At 38.9% G+C, this 22,936-nt stretch overlaps 2 protein-coding genes across 6 annotated transcripts in view; one reads left to right on the top strand and one right to left on the bottom strand.

Annotated features, from left to right (window-relative positions):
• Acsm3 (acyl-CoA synthetase medium chain family member 3) overlaps positions 1-15,248 on the top strand; it is a 26,706-nt gene extending 11,458 nt beyond the window's left edge. For 2 of the 3 annotated variants that reach the window (XM_021229392.2, XM_021229398.2), the window contains exons 5-15: positions 1,187-1,394; positions 2,004-2,147; positions 2,308-2,464; positions 2,701-2,780; positions 4,010-4,136; positions 5,179-5,259; positions 6,455-6,556; positions 7,604-7,731; positions 7,828-7,927; positions 14,069-14,188; positions 14,489-15,248. In XM_021229392.2, the coding sequence (XP_021085051.1) occupies positions 1,187-1,394; positions 2,004-2,147; positions 2,308-2,464; positions 2,701-2,780; positions 4,010-4,136; positions 5,179-5,259; positions 6,455-6,556; positions 7,604-7,731; positions 7,828-7,927; positions 14,069-14,188; positions 14,489-14,575 (1,334 nt within the window). In that variant the 3' untranslated portion in view covers positions 14,576-15,248. The remainder of the gene's footprint in view (positions 1-1,186; positions 1,395-2,003; positions 2,148-2,307; positions 2,465-2,700; positions 2,781-4,009; positions 4,137-5,178; positions 5,260-6,454; positions 6,557-7,603; positions 7,732-7,827; positions 7,928-14,068; positions 14,189-14,488) is intronic. The other variant, XM_005064484.4, reaches the window with a different exon arrangement.
• Eri2 (ERI1 exoribonuclease family member 2) lies at positions 14,045-22,936 on the bottom strand. Of its 3 annotated transcripts, none has more exons than XM_040755456.1 (9): positions 22,825-22,936; positions 21,235-21,302; positions 21,071-21,154; positions 20,078-20,205; positions 19,409-19,562; positions 18,230-18,330; positions 17,936-18,017; positions 17,094-17,182; positions 14,045-16,911 (listed from the first exon to the last, which is right to left on the bottom strand). In XM_040755456.1, the coding sequence occupies exons 1-9, from the start codon at positions 22,845-22,847 to the stop codon at positions 15,580-15,582; spliced, it is 2,061 nt and encodes a 686-aa protein (XP_040611390.1). In that variant the 5' UTR covers positions 22,848-22,936; the 3' UTR covers positions 14,045-15,579. The 3 variants fall into 3 exon arrangements, with proteins under 3 accessions (XP_040611390.1, XP_040611391.1, XP_040611395.1); XM_040755457.1 differs by having other exon boundaries at positions 21,235-21,298; positions 22,825-22,860; XM_040755461.1 differs by lacking the exon at positions 22,825-22,936 and having other exon boundaries at positions 21,071-21,149; positions 21,235-21,288.

Raw genomic sequence — 22,936 nt, 5'->3', positions numbered from 1 at the left:
ATATATAAATGCACAAACATATAATGCAACCTGCTGAGTCCTTTGTTTTTGTTTGTGACTATATAGGTTAATAGTTTGGGTGTCCATTCCTAGGAAGAGCTAATTCTCCCACTCTCTGCAGTCGTTAGTTACTTGTAGTTCTTTGTTTAGGGTGGAACTTCATGAGATTTCCCCCTTCCACATTAGCATGTCTATTGTTCAGGCAAAATATCCATTCATTCTTTGGAAAAAAAGAAAAACCAAAAGCTAAAAGCTAAAAACTAAAATGTATTAAATTTTATTCTAAACTCATTACATGCTTTAACTCATTTAATCCTGAAATAATTCCATAAGAGATATATTTTTATAATCCAAATTTTACAGCTGCAGAAAATGAGGCTCACAGAAGTGAAAGGTTTATTGGAGGATAAAGTTTATGGGTGTCTGGCTCCTAGATACCAATATATTAAATCTTACATTGTAGTTGACTATAGGCAAGATGAGGACCACAGAAAAGATTATACCTCAAGAAAAATAATCAGTGCATTGTAAAAGGTACTGGACTGGAGCAGTTACATGTCCAGCTCTGGAGTCCAGCTGCAGATTTTGATTCTTGCAATTTCACTCATTATTCATGAGCTTTGAGGCATGCTATGACTAGCTGTTTATACTGTAGATGTTTGGACAGGGATTAAATGAGTTAAAATATGCGAAATAGAATAATACCTGTCACTCAAGCACTCAACCAATGCTGAATGTTATTCTTCAATTAAATTTCCTTAAATCTCAATGTTGTAGGTAATCTTCAGACATAGGACAATCACCCAGCATTTAATGATCTTTTGTTAGGGCAAAATGGCATAGACTTGGAGACCTCTTGAAATGCAAAAAATCAGAGCAATGGAAGACAAATAGATATCTTCTCTAGTTAATTCACTAACTCTTTCTGAGACACATAAAATGTGAATGTATATCCTAACAACCATAATAGTTAACCTTGGTTTTTTTTTGTTTTTTGTTTTTTTTTTTTTGTTTTTTACGAGACAGGGTTTCTCTGTATTGTTTTGGAGGCTGTCGGTCCAGCCCAGCCTCGAACTCACAGAGATCCGCTTGCCTCTGCCTCCCCAGTGCTGGGATTAAAGGCGTGTGCCACCACCGCCCAGCGTTAACCTTGGTTTTAAATATTATTTCTTTTCTATTCCTTTAGGGACAGTTTTAATTCCAGGAACAACTCAGCTGACCCAGAAAGACATCCTCTACCGACTACAGTCTTCAAAAGTGAAATGCATTATTACAGATGATGCTTTAGCTCCAGCAGTAGACACTGTGGCAGCTAAATGTGAAAATCTCAGCTCCAAACTAATTGTGTCCCAGCACTCCAGAGAAGGGTGGGGGAATCTCAAGGAGATGATGAAGTGAGTAGTCTCAGTTTTTAAATAATGTCCCACAAAGAAAGGCAATAATAAAAACAGGATCCCATTGAGTAGCGGTGAGATAAATGCAAATACAAAGTAATAATTAACAAGAATAATTTATGATTAGTACAGAACTAACAGTGTCAAGCTTTGAAGTAAGGAAGAGTCTGGTTGAGATTGTGAAAAAGGAGTTCCTGAGACTGAAAATGGTGTACAAAAGGGTTATTAGGGAATTCTCCAGTGAAAGAAGGGAAGGATGTATGTTTGAGCAGAGGAAGAAATTAATTTCCTATGTATTCTCTATGAGGTTCTCAGTTGACACACTGGGGGACCCTGGATGTTGAATGAATCCTTAGGGCTGTAAGAATCTAAAGTAGGCAACACCAACAGTGGTCATCAGTTTTGGATGGGAGCTGTCCCTAGCAGACTTGTGATCATGAAGGTGGCTGTTCGCATCACCCAAGTAAGAGGGTGGAGGTAGAGTTAGCTTTACCTCAGGACTGAATCCAAGTTACTGATCCATAAGCTGAAGAGGCTCAAACACATGGGTTTTCAAATCCTCCTCAGAGGTCAGTCAGGCATAGAAACACTGGAGATTGTCTTTTGCAGATATGCCAGTGACAACCATACCTGTGTGAACACAAAGCACAATGAAATGATGGCCATTTACTTCACCAGTGGGACAACTGGGCCTCCAAAGATGATTGGACACACCCACAGCAGTTTTGGCTTAGGATTATCCGTCAACGGAAGGTACTCCCACAGAGTGACTGGTGGAGTAGTCTTTTACATTTGTTTCCCAAGAAATTATACATTTTTATTAATTTCTATATTTAAATTTCTACATACATTTATGTGCATGCAATTCCCACCAATTTAACAGATTTATACAACATGGCTATTTGTATTCCAGGTTCTGGCTGGATTTGACAAACTCGGATGTGATGTGGAATACTTCAGACACAGGCTGGGCGAAGTCTTCGTGGAGCAGTGTTTTTTCTCCATGGACTCAAGGAGCATGTGTGTTCGTACACCATTTGCCCCGTTTTGAGTCAACTTCCATCTTGCAAGTAAGGCAGACTAGAGGAGGTTCATGGTTAGAGATGTGCTAGCATTAGTGGTATCACTGATGGGATTGGCAGCTAACGTAAATGCGGAGATCAGAGTTTTAAGACTTCTACATCTGCAAAGACCACAAAGACGGGAAAAGAACCGAGTATGTTAACATTAAACAGTTTACATTGTGCTGTGCCTCTGGCAGATAGAATCATTTCAGTTGAGACAGTTTGTTCTTTCTAAAATGCAGACCCTGTCCAAGTTCCCCATCACTGTCTTCTGTTCTGCACCAACTGCCTACCGAATGCTTGTCCAGAGTGATACAGCCAGGTAAGACATGTTGGTAAATAGACACTCAGCCAGGGGAGAGGAGAAAAGGGAAGCTAGGAAATGAAACACTTGTCTGTTCAAACAACAGATCCAACTAGTCGGTACAGGATTTAGTGGTTTGTTTGTTTGTTTTTCTTTTCTCTTCCTCCTTTGATTTATTGCTGACATTTTAAAGATGGTTGCTATGTCCAGAGCAGGCTCCCATTAACATGGAGGGGAGCAGGAAGATTAGACTATGTTACAACTCTGAATGCAGTGGTTATAATAAAAAGGGGAAGGATATTTAATCTTTGGGGTGGCAGCTATTCCCTGAGCTGAGATAGTAGACAGGTTGCTCATTTTTGCAAATTCTCCCAGAAAACAGAAGTGAGAATGCATGCTTTAAATCTAATTCCATTTGAAATGCTTGATTTGTTGATCTGAAAAGATACTGTCACTGTGCTCATGGCTCAGAGCTCTTTCTAAAGAGAGTAAGACACAGTTTGTTCTGAGTCAAGTGTAACTATGGGTCAGGGACATGGATTCAGATGACCTCGAATGACTTGTTCCACTGTGGAAGCAATTACATGAACATTCATTGTCACAGAACAAAAGGAAGGCATGAATTAATGTCTTTGCCCAATACATTTGTGATGGCATCAGGTAGGTGGCCTACAAGGGAGCCAAAGGGGGTTCTTTCTCTTTAGATTTCTGATGTTAAAATAATAGTCTCAGTTTGAGAGTTTGTGGAAACCAGTGGTCTTTTAAGTTTAGCAAAAATATATTTCAAAAGTTTTACCTAATAAACTGATTACATATACAAGTTGGTAATAAATGACTATTAAGAGTAGCAAGGATAATTTTGGCCCTCCATCCTGGACATTCCATCTTACCACAATCGTGAAGTGCTGCCACTCAGCCTGTGAGATCTTCCACACAGATGTGGCATCTTCAGGTAACTTCAGTTCACCGCTGTGAGGTGATTTTTAATTGATGATTTAAATTATCATCACAGAGCTGGGTGTAGTGGTGTACTTAATCCTAGCATCTGAGAGGCAGAGGCCAAGTTCAAAGCCAACATGGTGTACATTGCAAGTTCCAGGGCTACATGTCTCACACACATGGGTGAGTGGGTGCATGCGTCCATCTGTTGTGTGTGTGTGCAACAAGTCATCCTCTCAGAAACAGGTCCTAATTCTCATGTCTTGCCATTTTTCTTTCTCAATCTAACTCACTCCATATTTTTGGAGAAGCTATAAGTTCAAAAGTTTGCAGCACTGTGTGAGTGCTGGGGAACCTATCAACCCTGAAGTGATGGAACAATGGAGAAGGAAGACAGGCCTAGACATCTACGAAGGATACGGACAGACAGAAACGGTACCTGCCCCACTGAAGACAGGGTTGGATGTGATTAGTCAGATAAATAAAAGCGAAGTATCTAATGTGTCCTATCATTGCTAGAGGGATAAGGAAATGTTTAGGAAACATTTTAATGAAAAGTTTGAGAAAAACTAATTGCAATAAACCTCTTATCACATTTTTTTGAGAAAAAAGATTAACTGGCTAGGGTGAGAATGTCACAATATTTTTAATGAGAAAAGTATTGGTTCTATGTGAAACAGAACATTCTAAAGACTCACAAAATAGCAAAGTGTGAGTGAGTTTCTAGGTCTCCGAAGTGTTGAGTCTGCTGGGAGACTTCTTAGAAAGCAGATGCTAAAGCACTCCTGTGACCCCAGCACTCTAAAGGTAGAGGGAAGAGGATCAAGTTCAAGATCATCCTCAGCTGCATAGTGACTTCAAGACCAACCTGGGCTATGTGAACTAGCAAATGCATAAAAGATAATATAAAATAGAACAGGCCCTTTAAAGAACTCATGTGTACTAAAAAATTGCGGAGGGTTGTAGTTTAGTGGTAGAGCACTTGCTGGCATATGGGAGACCTCAGTGTAATCCTCAGCACCACCAAAGACCTCTAGAGAAAACTAATAAAGTAGAGAACAAAATGCTTATTTTGTAGGAGTGATAAGACCATCAGAGAAATGGAAAAGTTGACATTTTCATTGGGCATGTCTTATTTACAATGTTTGAACTTCTAAACCCTGCTAATTATTACTTGGAAACACTGAAATTCCAAAATTAAATAGCAACAAAAATTGACAAATTATTTGAACACAACTAGCATAGCATCCATTGTGTTAATCTAAGTAAGATGTTAATATATCCATATAAATTATTTCTTACATCTTTATTGTGTATGGTGGCAAACTGTCAGTATCTATATTCCATGAGAGCAAAGATTTTATGGGTTTTATGTCAACCCTGATTCACAGCTAAGTTCTGCTGAATGAATGCACAATACATGAAGTAGTTTTTTAAATTACTTATCAAGTTATCTTACTTTCTTCTCCTTAACCAGGTGCTGATCTGTGGAAATTTCAAGGGGATGAAAATTAAGCCTGGTTCCATGGGAAAGCCTTCTCCTGCTTTTAATGTGAAGGTTTGCATGTCCCCTTCCAGGAGAATGTTTCCTCACTACATCAACCCATAGTCTTTTTAGATGTGATAATTCCATGCTATTTCTATACCTTAAATTCTATACCAAAAGAGAACCGGATGAGAAATGTTGGCTCAATACCCTTTTACTACTGTTGCAAACACCTATATTGTGCCAGGAATTGTAAATGGAGTTGTTCAAGCAAGAGATCATCACAATGAATTCTGGGCATTTAATTGACCCATTTAATTTCCAGAAATATCCTGAAGATACAATAATAATAGGACCATATGCAGGTGAGTATAGATAAATTAAAGAAATCACCCAGCTCATGCAGCCAGAGCCCCAGAGTGGGAACACAATCTCAAACAATCTGGTTCCAGCATCCACACTCTTGTCCACAGTATGTGGTGAGGGGGGAATGGACCTTCTGAGAGGATCAACCAGTCTCAAAGTGGCACAAGTTCAAAGCGGCTGCAGCACACTCTTCTCTTCCTGCCCATCTGCTTCCAGGCCTTCTTTAACTGAAGTCCTTATCACCATCTGATGCCTGGGTTTGGAAAGCATTTTCTTTCCCCATCTGCAACTTCGCACAGGGTTAAAGTTTTCTCAGCTCAGCCCAGCTTCACGCTGGGTGTAGACAGAGGATTTGCACTAATATTCATACAGGAAAAAAGGGGAAAGGCAATGGTGGCAAAAAGGCAAAAATGGATCAATTTCCAGAGGACAGGGCTCAGACCTACACTTAACTCAAATACAGATAGATCAGTATTTCTCAAATTCATTGTGCAAACCACAAGACTACTTGTTTGAAATATCCATTTGTATTGCTCTTCCCTGGTACATCTGATTTAATAGTGTGACACAGAACTCTGGAATCCATCCAATGACAAAGCAGTCTACAAAACTTCTTAATGGGCCCTTAGTTTTTTCTGTCTATAATTTTCCCAAAGGACATTACCAAAACATTAGTGGGTGGTAGAAGTGAGGAAACTTTTTACTATTCTTTCACAGTTTGTTTTTGCATTTTTATAATATTTTATGCAATGATAACTTAGATAAACTATACATTTAAGAGTTTAAAGTATATTTAAAATGTTTTTAAAATGTATATTATGGCCAAAATGATTCAAAGGTAAAATTTCAGTTGTGGTGTTAAATTAAAATTCCCTTAAATTAGCTGTCTGATTTATTCTAGATTTTAGATGAAAATGGCGTTATTCTTCCTCCTGGACAAGAAGGGGATATTGGTATTCAAGTTCTTCCTGATCGACCACTTGGCCTTTTTACTCATTATGTAGTAAGAACTTTATTTTAAAAATCTGTTTTCTATGTATTCTTTAAAAGTGTAATCCAAACATTTGGGATACAGAAGCAGGAAGGTCACAAATTCAAAAGCATCCTCAGTTACTACCAAGCAGCTTTGAGTCAGTCTAGAATAGCTGAGATCCTGTGCCAAACAAATTATTTGGTAACTTTCCTACTTTTTACAAAACAAGCCTAGGAACTTTGTCTTTCCTTGAGAAGTTCACTGTCCCGAATAATAACCTCACATACAGGCAATTAAAAAACTAATGCTCTTGCCAAATCATACATTGGTGCCCTCTCCTTGAAAGGGAACCATAAAAGGGAGCTCTTAGCTATGCTTTATTAACATCTGTAGATCCTTCCAACTAATAAACAGAACACACTTACTTTCCTCACATCTCACTAGCTCTCTACTTACTCCAGTGGAACAAGGAACGGGGCCAGGGAATTAAGGAAATCAATCCCAATAGATGATTTCTTATCTCTAATCATGGTAGATATTAGAGCAAAGTTTATATCGATGTACTAAGAGGTCCAGATCACACCTGCCAGTGAACTTTATGGAAGGTAGAAATGTTTTGTTTGTTCTCTTCTTATGCCAGTTACAGAACTGGTCTCTTCTTATGTAAAACAAACCAAACAAATAACACATCTGTTCTGCATTAAGCATTGTGCTTTCTTTTAACCCTTCTCTTCTTTTCCTGCCAGTGCTGGGTATTATTTAGAAAAAGGCTTAATTTTGCCTATTCTCCAGAGCTTTGGGCTGCTGCAACATTTATCTTATGATCTACATGAAATATTCTCCAGGAGTTGCATCAAGTCTTTTAACTGCAATTTATTTCTTTTATTTTGGGCTAGATCCATGCTGGCAATTCATTCTTACTTCACTCTGGCTTCTCTTCATTCTGAGGTTTCTCAAGGGAGCTGAGCTTTCTTTTTCTTTCAACACTTAAAAATGACTAGTCACATCCATAGTAATATATATATGCATATACATATCCATATATGAAATATTAACAGAATGCTATTTGTTTTGCAGGATAATCCTTCTAAAACAACCTCAACTCTACGAGGGAATTTCTATGTCACTGGGGACAGAGGATATATGGACGAAGATGGCTATTTCTGGTTTGTTGCAAGATCAGACGATATTATATTATCCTCTGGGTAACTTTCCTTTCCATGCATTCATGTCTATTTAACAAGCATTCTGGGATGAATTTACAACTCACCCTTATGAGTCCCTGTCATATGTTTTCCTAGCTACAGAATTGGACCATTTGAGGTAGAAAGTGCCCTGATAGAGCACCCTTCCATTGCAGAGTCAGCTGTTGTCAGCAGCCCAGACCCCATCAGAGGAGAGGTAAAAGATTCATCTAGACTTTCAATTTTGTTGACCATCTAATCACATACTTCATTTATTTGTGTGGTTCTTTTGTGTGCTACAAACACATATGTGGGTGTTTTTTCCCTGTGTATGCATATGTGGCTATTGAGGTACATTCCTCAATCACTTCTTCATCCTAGTCTCTCCTTGAAACTGGAGCTCACTGTTTAGACTGTTTAGGCTGGTTGGTGGGTCAGTAAGCCCCTGCCCACTACCTATCTCCTTCCCCAAGTACTGGGGTGACAGATTTGTACTGTCATGCGTGGCTCCCCCCCCATAGGTCTGGGGATGGTTTATGTTTAATTACATTTTCCTTTTTAAAATGGTTTATTTGTATTTTTATGCATTGGTGTTTTGCCTGCATATACATCTGAGTGAGGATATCAGATCCCTTGAAACTGGAGTTACAGACAGTTGTGAGGTGCCATGTGGGTGCAGGGAATTGAATCTGGGGCCTCTGGAAGAACAGTCAGTACTCTTAACTGCTAAGCCATCTCTCCAGCCCCTAATTATATTTTCAAAAAAATTTAAATTGGGTGAAATGTATGCATGCTATAAGCTATTATATTTATCTACTTACTTGCTTGAGAAAAGGTCATGTGATGTAGTTCAAGAAAGATCCTATCTCTGCTTTGAAAGTATGGGGAATAGCCTTGCCTCTGATAGGCAAGTGCTCTACCACCTGGCACACCCCTACTCCTGGTCCCTAACTTCAAGTATTGACAAAAAAAAGTGCTTATGTGCACATTCAGCCACAAGACAAACATATGTGTTAAGAGTAACACAAATTTGTGTAAACTACATATAATCATGTAATAAAAATACAATCTGAATTAAGGAATATCAATGTCATAAAAGAAAGCAAAAGCCTGGGGTGTTATGTAGCTGCCGGATGAAATGATTAACTAATTTGTTCTAGTATAATAAAAACTCAAGAGTCAGAAACTAAGATAAAGAGCTGAAAAATCCAAGGAAAGCAGAGCCATTGGCTAACCCTTTCTCCAGCACCAAAAATTCCTCTGAACTCCTCCCAAGTCTCTTCCTGTCCTCTCTAGACACCCTGCAAAGCCCTCCAAGAACTTTATGGCTGATGCCAGTCAGCCAATTGCTGACTCAGTCCTAGATTCAAGGTTGCTTTATTGGCACAGTGGATTGGCTGTATGGACAATTCTCCTGCAATATTTATCCCTTTCTAAATAAAAAGCAAAAGTTTTAACTTTAACAATGCAAAACTATATACAGTAAGAACAATTACCAAGGAAGAACTATATTTACAATATCCAGTCCATTAGTATTTTGTACCTAACTTACTTCCTATTAAGGAAAACTATAACTATCTCATCTTCAGTTCCATCAAAGACCCCAGAAGGATACACTATTACCCGAGTAAACAGAAAATGCAGTGCAAGTCACTTCCAAAATAACAGAGAAATCTGGCTGCCTGGACAGTCACTCAGGGTTTCACTTCAACATTGGGACATCCATCTTCAGCCTATACCCAGAACATCTGGCAGACTTTCTTTGAAGCAGGAATTTAAAAGGACTGCCCCATCTTATCTTGGCAAAGTTCAACACTCTTTTCCTTTCTGCCCTGATAGTCCAGTTTGTACAGCATACCATCAGTAGTCAAGACAAGAGCAGTTTCTTGCCCAAATGACTAGTTTTGCCACACGGAAAGCAAACTTCTTAAGAAGTTTCTTCAGATGCCCATCATCCTCTTTGAAGTAAATTGGTGCTGCCAGGAGCAGACAGATCTCATTGTCATGAAAAGTCCTACATTAACAAAAAATTTTTAAATACCATATCCTGTAGGCCTTTGAAGTGTTTGAAGACCATCTATCTAAAATATATCTCTATTTGACCTTGAAAACATACCTAACATGACTACAAGCTTGATTGTAATAGGTGACGAACTACTACCCTGAATTTCTTTATTATCCTAAATAGTTTGTAATAATAAGTTTAAGAACTAAAAATTTTCATTACATTGTTAAATGTAAATACCTTAAACAAGAGTTGAAATATATGCACAGTATGTTCTAACAAAAATAACCTTAAATTTGTATCATACAAAAAACCGATGCCAATGTAAAATATTTGAGACTAGTGATTGTTTAAAAGTAGACTCAACAATCCATCATTTTATTCCATTATTTCTATGCTAAATCACTTTTTTTCTTCACAAAGAGATCCCTGAATTTCATCTCCTTTGTCGTTGGTTTTTTTTCTGACCATGATGAGTAACAATTTGTAACCTGTTTCAGAATATTATTTTAAGGTGTATTACTTTTGTTTATATTGTATTTGTTTAACTCTGTGAAGCTGTGCTTGTCTAAAACACTTGATAGTCTAATAAATAACTGAATGGCCAATAGGAGAGAGAAACAGGCAGGGCTGGAAGGCAGAGAGTAAAAATAGAAGGAGCAATGAGGAAAAGGAGGAGCAAGAGAACAAGGAGAGGTGGATGTCAGGGGCCAGCCACCCAGCTACACAGCAAGTCATGGAAAAAGAAATAAAGATATACAGAAATAGAGAAAGGAAAAAGACTGGAGGCAAATGGTAGTCGGGATAATTTAAGAAAAGCTGGCAAGAAACAAGCCTAACTAAGGCTGGGCATTCATAACTAAGAATAAGCCTCCATGTGTGATTTGAGAGCTGGATGGTGGGCCCACAAAAGGAGTAAAAATGACAACAACATTTTGGCACCTAAAGTGGGGCTCAACTATCCATCTAGAGCTTGGGAAAGCTGAAGAAAATATAGGGTTCCTTTAAGAAACCCTGCTGGACAGCAGAGCACTTAAACAGCATTTTGCATGCTAAATAGAAACAAACAAAAAACTAAATAAAAAACACCTGCTGCAGGCAAGCATCGGCATTCTAGAGCTGGGTGGTTGAATGTAGTTGCTGGCCAAGTACTTGGGCTTGACTTTCACAACCCCATCCAAGGGTAGGTGGGGCCAGCCTATAGAGCATGTTTAAGCTTAACAGTTTAAAGTTTGCTCGTGTAGTCAAAAAAAGACAATAGAGTAAAATTTACACAATAGTAACTAAGCCCTCTAAGTGATGCCAAACATCCATAACCCACCAAATGACCAAACACTACCCCTCACACCTCTTGGGAATGTGGGTGTTGTGTTCTATAGAATGCTTCCTGTTGTCTGGGGGCACTAGCATCTTTGGAGGACCCTGAGAAAATTGAGATAATGTTCAGGTCCCGGGAGAACTACCTGTTGTCTAGTGTCAGTGTGATGGGAAAATGTAGGGTTTATCTTGGCCGGAGCAGTCTATGAGGCTGAACCATCTCAGCAAACAGCCTTGAAGCTGTTCTGGATGTAGAACTCGGAGAAAATTACAACAGATGCACTCTGAGAGGCTGGATCACCTGGGCCATCCTATTTCATTGGTCTTGTCCCCTTGCTCTAAACTTTCAAAGGTAACATACACATCTGCATTAACACAAGTATGGGCTATACATTGAACATATGCCTGCCAAAGATGATTTTTTTGTGTTATGTTTGAGCAGGTAAAATATACATTACCTGTCGTGAAGTTTTTTTAGGGTTATTTCTTTATATTTGTAGCCAGGATTTTCAGGGGTCTCCCCCAATCAAATCTGATCTCTATCAACCTTGAGTGAATCCATAGCCTTTCATTTTCTGTGGAAACAAAAGCATAACCTCTTCCCCATGAAATTTCAGAGCAACTTAAAAGCTTATGTAACTACTTTTGTTCAACATTACATTTATTTACTTAATGTGCATGTGTGTGCTTCTGCCCTGGTGCTCATGTGGAGGCTAGAGGACAACTTTTGGGAGGTGGCTCTCTCCTTTCACTGTGAGTTCTGGGGACCAAACTCAGATGCCAGATTGGAAGCAAGTGCCTTTCCCCCCTGAACCAACTTGTTGGCCCAACATGATGGGTTGTTAGGTTAAAAAAAAAAAAAACCAAACCAAAGCAAATAAATGCAAATACCCTAAGTCTTTGTACTTTTGCTACTGTACATGTGGATCTATCTATTTTTGATGGCTTCCTATGCTCCAGATGTTATGCTAAACCTCACATTTAGGCTAGTTTTTCAAATCCTCCCTTCTTTTATAAAGAAACCAAGAAAACAGAGAGACAGTCTGAGTTTTATCAAGATCACACAACAAACTCCTTTGGATCCAGGTTGTCTGGCTTCAGGGTTCATAATATTTTGTTTTGTTATTTTTGTCTTTGTCTTTTCAATACAGGGTTTCTCTGTGTAGCCTGGCTATCCTAGAACTTGATCTGTAGATCTGACTGGTCTAGAACTCAGAGATCTGTGTTGGGATTAAAAGCCTGTGCCACCACTGCCCAGCTCAGTGTTCATACTCTTAGCCCTAACGTTACAATGTTTTTTGTAAGGTTAGTATTTTCTGTAATGGCTTATAAAAACTTAGGAAGATAAAGTACATGTTATCAGAGATATAAAAGTTAACATGTGAACCAAAAGTTGCAAAAATAACAAAAAAATAATGGGATAAAATTCTACCCACAACAAACACATGCACAGCTACACAATTTACTTATAACATTAACATGTTAATTAGGAATATTCAAGGGTTTTTGATAGACAAAAAAGGTAACAGGTCAAATTGTTTTTTTAAAAAACTTCCTTGGTAAACAATTTTCAATTTGGAAAAATTTAGTTACAAGAATTCTCACCAAGTGACTTTCCTAAGTGACTGTTTCAATAGTTTTTGATTAAGCTTTCCCTCTCAGATTAAGGAGTGCAGATAATGTAATAAAATTTCAGTTTCCTAGCCAAGTAGTGGTAATACACACCTTTAATCCCAGCACTAGGGAGACAGAAACAGGAGGATCTTTGTGAATCTGAGGGCAGCCTAGTCTACAGAGTGAGTTCCAGGCCAGCAAGAGCTACAGAGAAACCCTGTCTCAAAAAACAAAACAAAAAAATATTTTTTCAGTTTCCTAAGTACATATATTTTAATCCTAAAAGAGTTCTAAGGGCTCCTCTGGACACTAGCCCATGTTGGGACTCTGGATTTGGTGGTAAATACTGACTGCCTCAATATGCATCTAGGGGAAGAAGCAGTGTGTAGTAGTGCTGGCAGTGCTCAGGAAAGAATAAAACAATTAGACAGGATCCCACTCAAACTTCTCCCCCATCTCCATTAAAGGTTCTAAAACTCTTTTTTTCTTTTTTCTTTTTTTTTTGGTTTTTTGATACAGGGTTTCTCTGTGGCTTGGAGGCTGTCCTGGAACTCACTCTGTAGACCAGGCTGGACTCGAACTCACAGAGATCTGCCTGCCTCTGCCTCCCAAGTGCTGGGATTAAAGGCGTGTGCCACCAATGCCCGGCTAAAGGTTCTAAAACTCTTAAGTAGATCTCCTAAAACAGTGTGAGAACAGGCTGTTGGGAAGAGGATTTGTGGGTCATCATTTCTACTCCTGCTTCTCAGGTCAGAACAAAAGCAAAACGGCTAATGATATCAATTACAGCCTTGTATAAAGAAGGATGCTTGGAAAGGGCTGGGAGTGCATGTAGCTCAGTCTCAGAGGTAGAATGCTTGTTGAGTATGTACAAGTCTCTGGGTTCAAACTTTACTGACAAGGAAAAAATGAGCCAAGTGGAGTAATGTAATCCAGTACTTGGGAATCTGAGACAGAAGAACCACCGTGAGTTTAAGGCCAACCTGATCTACATGACAGTTTCAAAAAAAGAAAGAAAGAAAGAAAGAAAGAAAGAAAGAAAGAAAGAAAGAAAGAAAGAGTACTTGGTCTGAGTGAGCTGCTCCCTTCAACGAAGGCCAGGCTGAGTAGGTCCTAGAGTTCACATGAGGTTATACTCAGTGAACTGCCACACTTCTTACAGGAAGCCAAGGACATGGGTAATCAGACTTAGATAAGAACACACATTACAAAATGTAGTCAGAGCGTGGGTTCAAGGGTGATATTAAGAAGGCTGGGCTTCCTAGGCAGCTTAGGAGTGTGAGCACACAGTGGGGACTAAACTACACCGTGCCCACCCCAAAAGTTCACTCCCCTAGGCAGATTCACAGTAAGTGAAAGCAGACAAGATGTATTAAGGCACCAAACACACAACTCATCTGATGTTTTACATATTTACTTTAGGTAGTAAAGGCTTTTATTGTTCTGAATGCTGATTACAAGTCACATGATCAAGAACAACTGAAAAAGGAGATTCAGGAGCATGTGAAAAAGACTACAGCACCTTACAAATATCCCAGAAAGGTAGGCATCCTTGTTACAATGGTATTTGTTTAGTGCTTTGGAAAATTTTTGGCTCTTTGTTTTGTCCTGTTAAATGACCTTTCTCCTTAAAAATGCTACACAAGAGGTTGCAAACAGACTGATGATAATGGTCAAAATTTGAGGTTAAACTGAAACCCCTAACATAAATAAGTCAATTAGCTCATATTAAATGTAAAGAAAAACTTCAACCATCCTTTCACCTAAAAGTCAAAAGAGCTATTACATAATTGGCATGAATTGAAGTGCTGTACTAACTCCCTGCTCACCTTATGCCAACAGGTTGAATTTATCGAAGAGTTGCCAAAGACTGTCAGTGGAAAGGTCAAAAGAAGTGAACTGAGAAAAAAAGAATGGCAAACTGCTTAACTCATCCACTAATCACTCAAATATCTAAACAAGGCAGTGTTTAAGTCTGCAGGAAACACAGGTTATATGGGCAGATTGCTTCTGAATTGGATTTAAAGCATTTTGTTTGTTTTTTCGAGACAGGGTTTCTCTATGTAACTTTGTAGACCAGGCTGGTCTCAAAATAACAAAGATCCACCTGCCTCTGCCTCCCAAGCGCTGGGATTAAAGGTGGGCGCCACCACCACCCAGCTGGATTTACAGTATTTTGTAGTAAAGACGTCAGAGGCTGAATTCTGAAGTCAAATAGTGAATTCTGCTTTTATGCCAATGTTCGTGTAATTTGGCAACATAAAACGAATGTCATCAGCTTGCTGAGACGTTTAGAGGAGCAGTTTCTAAACCAAATATCTGCCCCACTGGTTTTCAAAACCTAACTGAATAATTCTAATATTAGTATACAAATCAGACAAATCTTCAAGCTTTGAAAACCTAAGTAACTTGTTTTTAGAAAATTGTCCTAATTCTTAGAATATTTACCTAAAAATTGAGTGAAGGTTTTATTAGTCATATTTTTATTCACGTAATTTAAAAATAGTTTGAAATTTGCTTCAAGGTCTAGTTATAAGAGACAGCTGCCATGTGATATGGCTACTTTGTAAATTTAACCTAATAAATATGGCTTATAAAAGTATTTTTTCCTTGTGGTTCATGATAGTTTGATAAATTCAGCAGATGTTAATATATGAAATATAGTTGTATGACATTATCCAAATATGCATGCTAGGGAATTTAAGGAATGAGGATTCCTAAAGGAACAGACCATGGACAGTTGATAGACAACTACTGGGCAAGAGTGAAAGTCATGCAATCTATTTCCCTTTTGTTTGCGTGAACTGCTCCAGTGCAGCTGTAGTCCCAAGTATGCTGACACCTCAGAACTTGAACTTGGTAATTTCATCTTTCCTGTGTGAAAGTCACATAAAGCTTACATTGAAGTAAATGATCACTTAGAAGACAACGTATCAATTTCTCATTGAAGGCCTGAGTTGTAAAGAGTTTTTAATAGGAAAACTTAATTTTCTTTCATAAATATGGCTTGTTTCTGGAGAGTTGAAAGTGAGTCCTTCTGAGGAACGAGATAGAGCTTTACTATTGGCTCTTTCCTTTTGAAGTGTTTGTTCCCATTTAAAATAACCACAGCATTTTCTGTCATCTTGGTGTTTCCCAACAGGGCAACAGTAGAAGGCTTTCCCATGGTTTGGCCCATTATTAGAAACAATAAGCCGCTTAGATCTTCTGCCACACTTGCATAAAGGAGGTGTCATTTTCCCTCTCTCCCAAGGCTCTTGTAGATTAACTGTGGATGTTAAAATGGAGGGAAGAACTTTCAGGGAAGAAGTTCCTGGGGAACAAGTAGATGCCGTAGATTTTTCCTCATGAACAGTGAAGGTCTGCTTTTTTGCTTGTGGGAAAGCTGGGGGACTACATGAATACCTTTTGGTACCACCTAAAAGAAGAGATTGTTTCCTCAGAACTGAAGGATGGGATGCATTGGCATTAAGACTGTTGGAAGTAAATGGTTTGCATTCAGGTAATTTAAAAGCAGAAGCATCTGAGCCTGGATGTTTGGCTCCTTTTACATTATAGACTGTACTGTGAGGACTCTTATATACAATAGACTTGGATGTCTCAAAGTTTTGGGGAGTTTCCTTGAGGTCTTCAAAGTTTTCATAACTAAGGATTTCTGGTTCTTTTAAAACCATCACACTCTCTCCAGAATTGAATGAAGTATCTACATTGGTGTCACTAATAGGAGGCACACAATCTTTATCTTTTTCAGCCTGAGATGATGGCAGTAAAACTACATCTTCCCACTCAGCCAACATAGGCAAACAGTCAAAAGTACAACCCACTCCTCCATCAGAAACAACATTAACAGATGGAATGGTTGTAGATACAAGTACCAAGTTGGAGTTAAGTGCTGAGGACTTTGATTTGTCATTCAATACAAGCTGTGTATTTTTTCTCTGTTTCTGCATAGAGAGAGGTGGATTCAAGGTGGGAGAACATAATTGTTCCATGGAGGTTGACGGCTTAGTAGTAAAAAGAGGAAAACATCGTTTAATGTTGTGACGATCCGCTTTAGTATTGGTCTTTGGTTGTAACTGGTCCTTTATAGAGGAATTCACAGAAGCTAAATTCATTTGAGCATTTTCCTGGGTATTTACTGTACTTTTAGACTCCTTTTGATATATGCTGGGACCCTCGATGCTAATGTTGTAAGTAGATGTTTCTTCAACTTGATCTGTACTCAAATTTTTTACCAAAATCTTGGGATTCTTCTTAGTGAGAACCTATGATTCCATAGACAAATCCATTGCTTTAGAAACTGTATAATTTCTTCAGTAGACATTATATATGACCAAAAAAAAAAAAAGAGGGAACATGCCACTAGTTTGAAATCAATATCTTAATGAATCTATTACTACTATGCTAGAGCTCAAAATGACAGAATAAAGAGGCAAGAAACACTAACCTTGTTCAAGGACCTAGTAATTTTCATTAGGCAACCATCCCTGATCATTTTCCAAGCAAGAAGAGCAGTGTTCCTAGAATCATCTAAGCCTGAGGAAATAAACGTTTTAAACATTAAATGTCATGGTACTAATATAAAGAAAGAACAGAAAACAAATCAGATTTAAAGAGAAATTGGGGAAAATTGTTAGTTTTATGGCCACCTAATCAAAAAATAAATCATAAGTTGGTCTGTGGGATGTTGTGACAACATTACCAATACAAGATGGCTTGTATTTACACAGGTGAGACTTTGTTAGACAGCTTTCAAAAAATGTGAGCAGCATTCTGTACAGACCATCATTTAAAAAAAATAGTCATGTTCAGTTTTTTTCACTAGTCCATCATATTACCTGGGCACTTGTGTTTCTATTTGATGTGCTCATTACTTATCTATTTACTTTTAAGCCAACTAGAACCACTACATGGTAATCTTTATCTAAATTCAAGAAAGTATGGTAATTTAGCTGGGTAGCAATGGTGCACACCTTTAACTCCAGCACTTGGAAGGCAGAAGCAGGCAGATCTCTGTTAGTTCAAGGCCAGCCTGGTCTATAGGCTGAGTTGCAGGACAGCCAGGATTGTTAGAAAGAGAAACCATGTCTCAAAAAAACAAAAAGAAAAAGGAAGGAAGAAAGAAACTACTAATTCACAAATCAGAAATAATTTGAGTTATATAGGTTAAGAACACTTTTTAGGCTGAAAGGTATTAATAATGGTACTACCCCTAAATGAAACTAATATGAAAGATTTTACAAAACTCAAATAACCTACAAAATGAAATGATTATCAGTTTATACGAACCAGAATGTTCTCGTCCTGAAAATTCTATTCCCACTTCCTGCAAGGCGCCACTTAGTCCTTTGGGTTTTCTCTTATAAAAAAGCTAATCAAAAGAAAAGACATATAAGTTATTTCTCTAAACTTTAAGTTCTATCAGATTTAGAATTTATTGCTGTGTTGTCTCATATATTTTAAGATATATATTTATGTGACCATTCCAAAAGAAAAATATTTGTAGAAATTCACAGTAAAAAAGAAAATGCAAACACTTTTCAAAAGAAACAAAGTGAACATGCTCCTATCTTTGATCCTTACCTTATAAGTTGCTCTGAGATCAATCCAAGAATTTAGGAACACAGGTTTTAGCAACTGCTTTCTTCTACATTCATACTCTAAGCAAACACCCAAGTCCCAGTCTGCATTGAGGATATTAAAATTAAAGTCAGTGATGTCAGTGCTTTTCTATTTACAAATAGAATGTATAAAGAAAGACAGTAGAGCTGGGCGGTGGTGGCGCACGCCTTTAATCCCAGCACTCGGGAGGCCGGGCTGGATCGATAGCTTCCAAAACAATACAGAGAAACTCTATCTCGTAAAAACCATAAAAAAAAAAAAGACAGTAGAGTAGTAAGATTAAATTTCTATGCTAATAACTAATGCTCATATGTTTTATATTTTAGACCTTATATAACTCTCTATTAAGAAATTAAGTTGACGACTGTTTCAAAATATTATCGTCTGTGTTTATGCAGGTGCACACGTGTGTGGGTACGCACATGTGCTGGTGCATGTGAGAGGATACGCAAATCAGAGGACAGCCTCGGGTGACTACTCAAGTGCCACCCATCTCACTTTGAGACAGTGTTTTAATGGCCTGGAGAATCCTGATTTTAGAAGTATGAATGAAGCCGGGAGAGGAGAGGTGAGGGGGTTGGTGGCGCACACCTTTAATCCCAGCATTTGGGAGGTAGAGGCAAGTGGATCTCTGTGAGTTCGAGGTCAGCCTGGTCTACAAAGAGAATTCCAGGACAGCCAGTGCTGTTACACAAAGAAATTCTGTCTCAAAACAAAACAAAACAAAACCAAACAAACAACAAACAAAAAACCCAAAGGTAATTTGCTTCTAGTATTTTCTGTGGTCCTTGGTTTTCTTTCCCAGGTCAATAATTCTAGCTTAACAAGAATAAAACCAGAAATATAGGACTATATAGTAGTAATGCTACTCCTTTTTTGGTAAGTGGGGCATATGTATATGTGGTATATATGTGCCACATGTTCACAAGTGTTGGGGTGCAGGTCTGTGTATATACATGCATGCTATGCTAGCCAGCTTGCTCTGGGGATTCCTTGTTTCCACCTAAGTACTTGGATTACAGATAGACCACTGTGCCCATGTGACTTTCCCATGGGTTCTGAGAATCCCAACTCTGTCCTCATGATTGTATAACCCCGGCGCTACCCATTGTGACTTATAGTCATAACTCATGTTTTTACCTGACCAAGTAAGAAAAGCACACAATTTTACTTCAGTAGAAGGCTCTGAATCCCCAGTAGCCAAAATGATTTTCTTCTGCTGCTGAATCTTATGAATCCATTTACAGAACTGAGATAAGCAAATCTTCAGAGGAACTCCTTCATCAACTTGAACCTGATTAGAGAGTCACAAAATCTGAATTCAACAAGTAACTTCTGAGCTACTGAGCATTTATTACAACTCTGCACTATGGGGGAGACAGAACAAAAACAGGTTCTGACTGACAAAGAGTTTATCTAGTATAAAGATGTTAAGACATACATTGTAGTGACTTGAATTCAGCAACATACCAGAAACTAGCCTGGTAACCCTGAAGTTTCACACAAGTGTAACACTTAAGTTCAGTCTCACAGAAATAAAAGACACTGAGATACATTACTTCTGTAAAATAAACTCTCTCTGGAGCATAAACCCTGGACTTCATGAGTCCTACATAAGCACCCTCACTCTGAGCTATAATCCTTGACCTTTATGTTTATAGCATTATTTTGATTTTTTCCAAGATTCCAGTGAACTTTTAGAGGGGACATTATTTCTCTATACACTGAATAAATTTAATTCCAAGTGACATATAGTTTTTACTTTTCTTTTTGAAGTTGACTTCTAAATTTTAAAAATTTGCATCATACCTGCTTTATTCCTGTCAGTTCTGTGCAAAACTCAGAAAGAACTGGATGTTCTTGAGGCTGAACATAAGCATGGAACTCAGATTCAATCTCTCCAGTTGCTGTACTCAACAAAACTGCCGGAAATTCAACTAAATAAAAGAAGCATGGATTAGCACTCACACATATTTTATTTGTTGCTTATTATTTATTTATTTTGAGGCAGGGTCTCAGTAAGTAGTCCTGACCGGTCTAGAATCTTTATAGATTAGCAGTTCTCAACCTGTGGGTAGGAACCCCTGGCAGGGGGTCAAGTAACTCTTTCACAGGGGTCAAATATCAGATATCCTGAATTATCAAATTTTTATATTACGATTCATAACACCAGCAAAATTAGTTATGAACTAGTAATAAAAATAATTTTAAGTTTGGGAGTCACCCCAACATGAGGAACTGTATTAAAGGGTAATAGCATTAGAAAGGTTGAGAACCACTGATACAGACCAAGCTGGCTTCAAACTCATAGAGATCCAACTGTCTCTGCCTTCTGAGTGCTGGAATCAGGGATGTGTACCACCATACCCAGCCTGACGGTAGCATTATTAAACCATCAAATGCAGCAAACGCTTATTAGAATAACCAAAGTCTGAGATGAAGTTTTTTTTTTTTTTTTGGTTTGATGAGACAGGGTTTCTCTGTATTGTTTTGGAGGCTGTCGGTCTAGCCCGGCCTCGAACTCACAGAGATCCACCTGCCTCTGCCTCCAGAGTGCTGGGATTAAAGGCATGTGCCACCACCGCCCAGCTTTTAAATATAATCTTAAAACAACTAGCTACTTTGCACAATCACATTCAGGTATGTGGATTTATCCTTTTTTTTTTTTTTTTTAAGACAAGACAGTTTTTATATTAAACTACCAGGTTACAGCATCCTGTTTGCTTACTGGCTGGTTCACATCTAGAAACTTTAAGAAGACTCATTGAGCAGTAGCTTCTGCCACTGGCAGTCCATACTTACTTATTTCAGGGCTATTGTGGTGTTTTCCATCTTTCCAGCATGTAGACTCAAAATCAATGACAATTAAGTAGTCATACAGCTGTTCTGCAAAAGACCAGAGGGTTTCTAGGCTTTGTCAATGTACCAAGTCCAAGGCTTCAAAGTGAAAACTAAACGGGACTTACTGAGTCGGCTTCCTCCTGGATTCCCGCTTGCGGGTGAAACTGATTTTCTCCTGATTAATCCAAGCTGCCTAGAAATGCAAAAATCCAATTAGATCAATAAACTCATTTATACTCCAGTTAGAATAAGCTATCAAACTAATAGCACTGAACAAATGGTAAAATCCTCATTAATGTACTATAATTGGAGTTGGGTATGGGGGCACACACCTGTAAGCTCAGTGCTCAGCAGGCCAAGGCAGACCTGAGCTTGAGAACAGCTTGGAGTACATAGGAAGACCCCGTCTCAAACAACAGCCGTGTACCGACTGAAGTAGACTAGAGCTAGACTTTACAAGATCCGGGTTCTTGTGCTAATTGCCATCCTCTCTGGGGCTTCAAGTGACTATTTGCAAACACTAATTTTTCTTTTCTTTTTTTTTTTTTTTTTTGGTTTTTCGAGCAGGGTTTCTCTGTATTGTTTGGGAGGCTGTCCTGTTTTGTAGATCAGGCTGGCCTTGAACTCACAGAGATCCGCCTGCCTCTGCCTCCGAGTACTGGGATTAAAGGCGCATGCCACCAACGCCCAGCCTGCAAATACTAATTTTACCTGATCTCCTTTTACAGCAGCACTGAGGAACTCAGATGACTCTAACGACAACTAAAGACCTTTAGTTATTGCACTTCTTAAACTCTTGTTATTTTTAAGGGGATGATGCCTGTCTCTACACCCTAAAAACCTAGGGAAGGAAGATAACCAGGGTACTACTGGAAGGCAATTTATGAGAAAAAAAAGACACCCCAATAGCAAGATACTGGAGTTCAAAGAAGGCAAAGGGTTAACCACGGTCTCATATGCAAGTGAGACAAAAATCTGATGAGTACAGCTTAACTAGCAGGTACCTGGAGTAGTTATTTTGGCTAAAAAAAAAGACAATAAGTGATGCCAGTATTTGGGGTTAAAAGTTATCGGCTACTTCATCAGCAAATACTAAACTAAGGTGGTAAACAATCTCAGGTGATAAATATGTGTGTAACCCTTATTTTATACATGAAGAAACTAGGTAATTTGCTAAAGAGGGCTATAGTACGTTAATCTCTGGTAGGGCTCTCCATCCCTGAAATCCATGCTATTCACTGATATATCACACAGATTTTTCTCTGACTGGGATTTGGTTTTGATGTTGATTTGAGACAAGGCTGACTAGGTAGATCAGGCTGGCCTCGAACCTGCTACGTTCGTATTGCAGGAGCGCTCCGCTGTGCCTGGTATTGTCACACTGTGTGGACAACCCTCAGATTTGCACAGCGTGTCCAAAAATCGAGTCCGCAGTAATTCTCACAATAAAACTGGACGCAATGGGCGCAGTGGCATCTGCCTGAGAACAATCTGCACAGCACTGCCACACTCCACGCGTTTCGCGGGGTCGAGCATGAACAGACCCGATACAGCAGCACGCCACTCAGGGAGAAGAACCCCTTCCTCGGGCTCCTCCAACCTGCCGTGGATGGCAGCGTGGGGCCCGAGACCGAAGTTGGAGCAAGGGGACCTTTCAGACCAAGACAAAACGCCTGCGGATGACCGCCAACCCTGCGAGGAAACCCCTAGCGTACCGCGCCAGCCGCTTGGTAGCCATTCCTGATGCTCTGTCCAACGGCCGGAAGTCGGCTGCCCTTGCTTCCGGCACTTTTAAAAGCTCGCGCCGCTGCGCTGGCAGGCGCGTTT

Source organism: Mesocricetus auratus, unplaced genomic scaffold (genome assembly GCF_017639785.1).
Source record: "Mesocricetus auratus isolate SY011 unplaced genomic scaffold, BCM_Maur_2.0 Super-Scaffold_4256, whole genome shotgun sequence".
Taxonomy (NCBI): Eukaryota; Metazoa; Chordata; class Mammalia; order Rodentia; family Cricetidae; genus Mesocricetus; species Mesocricetus auratus.
Note: the sequence above shows the minus strand (reverse complement) of the source record. Positions and strands in the feature narration are given on the sequence as shown.

What these genes read in the sequence shown, in the direction of transcription:
- Eri2 (XM_040755456.1), bottom strand. Translation starts at nt 22,847, where the DNA reads ATGGCTACCAAGCGGCTGGCGCG. An exon ending in AACTGACAGGAATAAAGCAG is followed by an intron (nt 19,563 to 20,077) that starts GTATGATGCAAA and finishes CTCTCTAATCAG; the next exon opens with GTTCAAGTTGATGAAGGAGT. An exon ending in ATCTCAGAGCAACTTATAAG is followed by an intron (nt 18,018 to 18,229) that starts GTAAGGATCAAA and finishes TCTTTTGATTAG; the next exon opens with CTTTTTTATAAGAGAAAACC.